Genomic DNA, 8,700 nt, shown 5'->3' with positions numbered 1-8,700 from the left:
AAAGTGATTAGTGGTGATTGGGGATATTCTGTTTGATTTTCCAAAATACATTATTTGATTTCTTCAAAATTAAAATTAAAATAAAAAAAAAAACATACTTACACAGTACCAGTCAGAAGTTTGGACACACTTACTCAGCTTTGCATTCTCTTCATGAGCTTCATGAGTTAGTCACCGGGAATGCTTTTCCAACCACCTAGAAGGAGTTCCCACATATGCTGAGCACTTGTTGGCTGCTTTTCCTTCACTCTGCGGTCCAACTCATCCCAAACCATCTCAATTGGGTTGAGGTCGGGTGATTGTGGAAGCCAGGTCATCTGATGCAGCACTCCATCACTCTCCTTCTTGGTCAAATAGTCCTTTACACAGCCTGGAGGTGTGTTTTGGGTTATTTTCCCGTTGAAAAACAAATGATCGTTCTACTAAGAGCAAACCAGATGGGATGGCGTATCGCTGCAGAATGCTGTGGTAGCCATGCTGGTTAAGTGTACCTTGAATTCTAAATAAATCACAGACAGTGTCACCAGCAAAAAACCCTCACACCATCACACCTCCATGCTTCACGGTGGGAACTACACATTTGGAGATCATCCGTTCACCCACTCTGCGTCTCACAAAGACAAGGTGGTTTGAACCAAAAAATCTCAGATTTGGACTCATCAGACCAAAGGTCAGATTTCCACCGGTCTAATGTCAATTGCTCGTTTTCTTGGCCAAAGCAAGTCTTTTCTTATTATTGGTGTCCTTTAGTAGTGGTTTCTTTGCAGCATTCGACCACAAAGGCCTGATTCACACAGTCTCCTCTGAACAGTTCATGTTGAGATATCTGTTACTTGACTCTGTAAGGTTCAATCTGAGGTGCAGTTAATTGCCGATTTCTGAGGCTGGTAACTCTAATGAACTTATCCTCTGCAACCGGTGGCGTCCTCATGAGAGCCAGTTTAGTTTCATCATAGCGCTTGATGGTTTTTGCGACTGCACTTGAAGAAACTTTCAAAGTTCTGACCTTCATGTCTCTTTGCTTATATGAGCTGTTTTTTCCATAATATGGACTTGGTCTTTTACCAAATAGGGCTATTTTCTGTATACCAACCCTATCTTGTCACACAGCAGCAAACTTTGTGAAAATTCATATTTGTGTCATTCTCAAAACTTTTGGCCACGACTGTACATTAGAGTGTCTAGTTTGAGAAACAGATGCCTCACAAGTCTGGCAGCTTCATTAAAGAGTACCCGCAAAACACCAGTATCAACATCAACAGTGAAGAGGCAACTCCGGGATGTTGGCCTTCTAGGCAGAGTTCTTCTGTCCAGTGTCTGTGTTCGTTTGCCCATCTTAATCTTTTCTTTTTATTGGCCAATCTGAGATACAGTTGAAGTCTGAAGTTTACAAACACCTTAGCCAAATACATTTAAACTAAAGAGAAAGGTGGCCATTGTTACTCCCAGTCCTAGTGAAAAGCCAACTGTCCCGGTTGATATATTGTCGAATAGATATTTGAAAAACACCCTGGGGATTGATTATAAAAAACGTTTGACATTTTTCTGTGGACATTATGGATATAATTTGTAATTTTTGTCTAAGTTGTCGTGACCGCTCTTTCCGGTGGATTCCTGGGCATAACACACCAAACTAACGGAGGTATTTGGATATAAAAAATATCTTTATGGAACATTTGTTGTCTAACTGGGAGTCTCGTGAGTGAAAACATCTGAAGATCATCAAAGGTAAACGATTAATTTGATTGCTTTTCTGATTTTCGTGACCAAGTTACTTGATGCTAAGTGTACTTATTGTTTTGTCGAGCGATCGATAAACTTACACAAATGCTTGTATTGCTTTCACTGTAACGCATAATTTCAAAATCTGAGACGACAGGTGGATTAACAAAAGGCTAAGCTGTGTTTTGCAATATTGCACTTGTGATTTCATGAATATGAATATTTTCTAGTAATATTATTTGACTGTGGTGCTATGCTATTCAGCGTTGCTGATGACAATTACACCGGATCTGGGATGGGTGGTTCAGAGAGGTTAACAAGTCACATAAGTGTGTTTAATAATGGTGTTTAACATGATTTTTGAACGACTAGCTCATCTCTGTACCCCACACATACAATTATCTGTAAGGTCACTCAGTGAAAACATGTTTTTAGAAATGTTTGTACATTTATTGAAAATTAAATACAGAAATATCTCATTAACATAAGTATTCACACACGAGTCAATAATTTGTAGAAGCACGTTTGGCAGCTCTTATAGCTGTGGGTCTTTCTGGCTAAGTCTCTAAGAGCTTTCAACACCTGGATTGTGCAGCATTTGACCATTATACTTTTCCAAAATCTTGTGAATGTGCAAATGGGGGGCTGAGGGGAAGGGCGTGATTTAGGATTCAGCCAATGTGGACACAGTGGACTTATAAGAGACATTTTACTACCATATGTAGATGCAACAGCTACAATGAGGGCACAATCAAAATTGGTCCAGTTGCCTGAGTGTGAACTGCTTGATGACCTCACTACCTTTTCCTGTCCAGTCTCAGACAGGGTCACCTGTCAACCAGCCAGGATGAGCCTAAGAGCATCCAGGGCAAGATCCAATAACCAGCACAGAGGGAATCACACACTGGGGTTCAAGGGGACCACAACACCCCAACAGCAGGTGTTAACTTATGTCTACAGGGAGAGACAGGGAGAGCAGGACATGAGGATGCTTTTTTTATAGGTCAAATTTACATTTCCACATTGTTGAAGGCCACTTTCATTGGGTAGGCCCATACTAAGAAATCAGAAAATGTGATAGCCTACAGAGAATGCTCTGGTATTGTAAAACTTTGGCCAGGATTCCATCAGAGGCCCTTTGTCGTCAAGCGCAATGCAATACCATTATTTTAAAGGCAATTTCCCTGACATTCACAGAGAACGCATTTACGGTAAAACGCTGAAGACTAAAAAAGCAATTGCTTTAGATTCCGGCCCCACTGTCAATTCACAATGTCCAGCCCCTAGGGCCTAGACAACCTATATGTACTGTATATACACTGCTCAAAAAAATAAAGGGAACACTAAAACAACACATCCTAGATCTGAATGAATGAAATATTCTTATTAAATACTTGTTTCTTTACATAGTTGAATGTGCTGAGAAAAAAATTATCAATGGAAATCAAATGTATCAACCCATGGAGGTCTGGCTTTGGAGTCACACTCAAAATTAAAGTGGAAAACCACACTACAGGCTGATCCAACTTTGATGTAATGTCCTTAAAACAAGTCAAAATGAGGCTCAGTAGTGTGTGTGGCCTCCGCGTGCCTGTATGACCTCCCTACAACGCCTGGGCATGCTCCTGATGAGGTGGCGGATGGTCTCCTGAGGGATCTCCTCCCAGACCTGGACTAAAGCATCTGCCAACTCCTGGACAGTCTGTGGAGTTGGTGGATGGAGCGAGACATGATGTCCCAGATGTGCTCAATTGGATTCAGGTCTGGGGAACTCCTTTATTGGGGGTGTCTTGCTAATTGCCTATAATTTCCACCTGTTGTCTATTCCATTTGCACAACAGCATGTGCAATTTATTGTCAATCAGTGTTGCTTCCTAAGTGGACAGTTTGATTTCACAGAAGTGTGATTGACTTGGAGTTACATTGTGTTGTTTAAGTGTTCCCTTTATTTTTTTGTTCAGTGTATATATACCCACATATGAATATTGATCACAGGGACATGGTTTGACTAGATGTTTCTCTGGTTGTAGGCTACTCATAAGGCTACACTGTAGTCCTTTACTGCAGCCTGGTCATGCTATGGATCAAGATGGTCATGCTATGGATCATTTAGCTATTTGATTTAGTATTTTACGACCCATTTAGATGTCTATATATATATTTTTTTAAAGACCAGGTTGTTTATTGAGAGTGACAGGCAGCCTCAGTGACAGACAGACTGACAATACATTAAAGCTCCTGGGCCAATGGGCCATTCAGCAGCACTGAGGCCACAGATATTTTGTGTAACCTGATTCCTGGGCTTGCAGGACAGTTCTGGTGCTTACCAGCCATGGCAGGGCAGCGTCACAGCTGCTAGCCCCCCTTTTTAGGCAGCAGCCACTGCAAACTTTACACAGGGGGCTGATTCGTATGGTGGTCAAATATCTCTGGGTTTGGACTAGGCATTTCGGTGTTTGTTTTTGGAGGTTTTTATTTCATTTATGAACTTTTATTTAACTGGGACGTGCCATTGAGGTCAGAAGACCTTTTTCCCAAGGAAGACTTAAGTTTTCTGGGTATATTTAAATTTTTTGGAGCATAAAAGAGAACAAAAATGGATAGGAAATTGAATCTTAACCGAGCCGAGACTTTTTCCTTCATCAACCCTTGGATAAGGTACTTCCTGTTCTTTTTCAGCTTCTTGTTCTGGGTAAGTGGAGCCACTCGGCTGAAGACCTCTAACATACTGTAACAAACGTAAGCCCTAAGCACCAGTGATCTGGCTGTAGATGTGTGTAATGTACAGTAGGCAGTGTACAAACCACTGAGCAACAGAATGCTGCACTTCTAAAAAACAGAAATACGCTCTCAAGCTAAACGCTCGTGAATTAAACATGCAGAGATATAACTCAGAAAGGTTTCCTGGGCTGCAAATAGCTGGCAGACGCTCCCTGTTCAGATTATTCACAACTGTAAAATGTCGACATTCACAGCAACAATATATCAATCTGACACGTTGTGGGTAAAATTGACTGTCTCATTTCAATGGTTCTTCATGAACTTTGCACGATTAATTATTCCTCAAAACTTGCTGAAAGTCTTAGGGGTGGTGTAAAATGTCCACTAAATTGTTAAATGCGATGAGGAATGGTTATCTTTTACATGACCAAAAGTTACACGTTTGTTGTAGTGTAGACCTAAAGCCTACAGTCTAAGCTATTTAGCCAGTATTGTGTTTATTCAATGAAGAGCTTGTGTGTCTGGTGAGTCTTCAACACCACCCGTTTGTTAAAGAGCACATTGTCGGATGTCTCCTATAGACTGATTATCTCTTCCACCAAGCACAGGGGCTGAATGGCTGTCCTAAAGCTCACATGACCATGTCGTCATTGTGAGTGTGCGGCCACGCGGCAGATAGACAGGGGGCTTGATGCTGGTGCATGGTGTTGAAGCCATAGAGATAACACTGGGGTTTTATCTCATTGGGTGAGCAGACAGCTACAATAAGATAAAGGATAGGGCAGAGATTATGTGATAGACGAGAGACGAAGCACTCACGGGATGGGAGTCGCATTGAAGTTCCATTGGCTCTTTGTGCAGGAGCAAATCCCATCGGGAATATATTGCAACCTGTGATATCACCGCTCTATCAATCCTTCTTTATCCATGTCTAGGCAAACAGAGAGAACAGAGATGTGCAGAGTGTGTTATTGAACCGTCCAGGCCAGGGGACCGGTGGCAGCCAAACATCACTGGGCTAGTTGTGTGTGTTTATCTGGACAGGCCCTGGACTGCAGTGCTACAGCCTTTTGTTCCAGTCTCGTCCCCCTGGCTTGGCTCAGCTGAGTCAGGGGCTCAGGCCGCCCGAACACAATCCACCCAGAATACAGGACCGTTTCTCCCTGTTCAAAGCCTGGGAACATATCTGGAATACTTTCACCAGTGTACCTTATTCCCAGCACAGACCAATTTTTTTTTTTTGATTTTGTCTCCCCAATTACGATCTTGTCTCGTCCCTGCAACTCCCCAACGGGCTCAGGAGAGGCGAACGTGGAGTCATGCGTCCTCCAAAACATGACCCGCTTAACCAGACTTCTAAACACCTGCTCTCTTAACCCAGAAGCCAGCCGCACCAATGTGTCGGAGGAAACACCGTTCAACTTGCGACCGGGGGTCAGCCTGCAGGCTCCCGGCCCACCACAAGGAGTCGCTAGGGTGTGATGAAAAGTAAGTAAAGTCCCCCCGGACCAAACCTAACCCGGACGACGCTGGGCCAATTGTGCGCTGTCCTATGGAATGAACCCGGGTCTGTAGTAACACCACTAGCACTGCGATGCAGTGTCTTAGACCGCTGCATCCCCCAGGAGGCCAGCACAGACCAATTCTATACAATAGGTATGTTTCAGCCAGCCAAGAGGGCATCACAAGCAACCTAAGAGCAACAATTACAGTACTAATTTATTTGACGATCTTGAAAACACTGGAGCTCCAATCAAACTGTGTTGTGTGTGGATGTATTATGTAGAGGTCATAAATGGAAAAGTACACTGTTGCTAGGTATTTCTCTCCAACCAAGGCGGTTATGACAGCAACTCTTTTCAGACGTTGATGATTCCATGACTGAAAGATAGCGCACAACAAACCATTTAAATTCTCTCATGTGTCCTCCTCGCAAACAAACCACACTATCTATCAAGCAAAGACGTCTATGATTGTTAATGGTCAATGCAAGTCTCTCTTGCAAAACATTTTTTTTTTATTTCAACGAGACAAAGCAGTATGAGACAACCAATTTTGTATGTTTAAATAGGAGCTTGTGCAATTAATTTCACAGAGATCCTACGGTGTGTACAAGCTCTCTCAGAACCACACACTATTGGCCATCAGGAAGCCAATCAGGGGGTCTGTAAACAAAAGACAAATCATACAAATCATCATTCAAGGTAGTATAACAATCATGTAGGGAAATAGATTTTGAAAACAGAACTCTTAACGCCTCAGGGCTGTGCTTTTTGACAGAGTACACATCACCTACTGACAAGGGCTAGCTCCAAGGACTCTAGCTCCAAGAATAGGGTAGCCAAATGTCTGTCTGCCAAAAAAGAATAGAAATACAATGAAGAGCTGGAACAACTATCAAATCTTCTGTCTGAGATTAGTTTGGCAAAGAAGAAACCACACAGCAAAAGCTGACAAATGAACTAGACAATTCCCCCAAAAATAAATGGAGAAAAATTGAAGGCAAGCCTCGACTGATTTGATGAATAGCCCTAAGCCCAAGGTTGAAAACCGTAGCAACAAAAACAAAAAACAGCATTTTAAGGGCTCTATTCAATCTGTCAGGCTGAAGCGTAGCGGATTCCACAATAGAAATGTAAAAGGTCATTTCAGATTGAGCCGACATATGCAGCGTTTATCATGAATGCGGTCTCCGCTAAAGCGGGAACATTGCCTTTAAATTTCAATCACGCTGTAAAGCTGAGCGTCTGTGATGCGGATTGAATAGAGCCCCAAGTTATTAACTGTTAAGGGTTTCCTGATCTAAAAAAAGTTGTATTATTACTATTTTAAGGAGATTATATGCATATCTGATTTATTGTCCTCTTTCAGGTCTTCTCCTTGCTGATTGTTGCTATAGGGGTATATGCAAAGGTTCAAAAAGCAACAGGTATGACCCATTTTATTCTGCATATTCCAAGCCATACATCTGTATCTGAAAATATGCTTTCTGCAATCTTAACTTCATGACATGGTTTGCCTTTCATTCATTCCAATATCACTGTGAAACGAATCCCCAGTAGAGGTGCCCAGAAAGATCCCCCAGCTCATAGTAGGTTGTGCAATTGGGTCACACCACACGGTTGTCTGTGTTCGTCTTTTGCAGACACGGTCAGAGACACGTTCCTGATCGACCCAGCGGTCATCCTGATCGTGGTGGGCGTGGTCATGTTCTTCATCACCTTCTGCGGCTGCATCGGAGCCCTGCGAGAAAACATTCACCTTCTGAAGACGGTAAGGCCAAGCTTTTCATATTCAAGCCACCTTTAAACAATAAATATGAGACGGTCGGAAGAAGGTGCTCCTAAACGATATTCAGTACAACAACTTTTTCCCTCTATTGGAGAACGTTAAAAGGTCAGGACTGGAAATAGCACTTATGGGAAACTCTGTACCTACCTGCCTCTGACAGAATACTATCTCTGTAACGTCTCTTCTTCTCCAGTTCTCCTTCAGTCTGACTCTGGTCTTCCTCACTCAGCTGGCCATAGCTGTCCTGGGCTTCTTCTATTCAGACCAGGTACTGTTTCTACACTTCCTGGGGTCTGGTACTGCGCCTACAGCCTGGTGTCTGTCTAGTTCCTACTCTCTCTCTCTGTGCTGTCTTCGTGTCTGCACTCCCGTCGCTGCTAAAACAGGGCAGTTTAACCACCCTCGCAGCATCCTCTCCCCATCCGCTAAATGATTCAAACGCTCTGTCACTTCAAAGTGGAACCAAATGTTCAATTTCAACAAGATCTCTTCTAGGACGTTTGCCGTTAATGACATTCGGGAGGTGCCTAGAGGCATACTGCGGGTGGCAGACAGAGAGGAAGGGAGGTAGGGGGAGAGGGGGGAGATTCTCCAGGGGGACCGTGAGCGTATTACCACTCTAAAGCATATGTTATTACAGCCGTCATAGCACATTAGGAGCCATCTATTCCAGCCCCAGGGCCCCATACTTAAAGCTCTCTCAAAACATCCCCTAGGGGCCATTCCCATAATCAAACAAGCCGATTTACATGAACATAGTACTTTACATACCTATCCTCCTTCTACTCTGTAACCCCAGACACGAGACGCTCTGGGGAAGTTTGTGAATAAAGCCATCGTGCACTACAGGGATGACCTGGATCTGCAGAACCTCATGGACTACATTCAGAGAGAGGTAATCTATTCCACTACATTCAGAGAGAGGTAGTCTATTCCACTACATTCAGAGAGAGGGCATCTATTCCA

The 8,700-nt window shown here is 43.1% G+C and overlaps 1 protein-coding gene across 2 annotated transcripts in view; it reads left to right on the top strand.

Annotated features, from left to right (window-relative positions):
* The first annotated feature begins 4,092 nt into the window (after window positions 1–4,092).
* LOC139407204 (tetraspanin 33b) overlaps window positions 4,093–8,700 on the top strand; it is an 11,217-nt gene continuing 6,609 nt past the window's right edge. The window contains exons 1-5 of one of the 2 annotated variants that reach the window (XM_071150769.1): window positions 4,093–4,414; window positions 7,315–7,372; window positions 7,589–7,716; window positions 7,928–8,002; window positions 8,534–8,629. In XM_071150769.1, the coding sequence (XP_071006870.1) occupies window positions 4,319–4,414; window positions 7,315–7,372; window positions 7,589–7,716; window positions 7,928–8,002; window positions 8,534–8,629 (453 nt within the window). In that variant the 5' untranslated portion in view covers window positions 4,093–4,318. The remainder of the gene's footprint in view (window positions 4,415–7,314; window positions 7,373–7,588; window positions 7,717–7,927; window positions 8,003–8,533; window positions 8,630–8,700) is intronic. The other variant, XM_071150778.1, reaches the window with a different exon arrangement.

This window comes from Oncorhynchus clarkii, chromosome 1, assembly GCF_045791955.1.
Source record: "Oncorhynchus clarkii lewisi isolate Uvic-CL-2024 chromosome 1, UVic_Ocla_1.0, whole genome shotgun sequence".
NCBI classification, from domain to species: Eukaryota; Metazoa; Chordata; class Actinopteri; order Salmoniformes; family Salmonidae; genus Oncorhynchus; species Oncorhynchus clarkii.
This window is presented reverse-complemented; position numbering and strand designations above follow the sequence as displayed.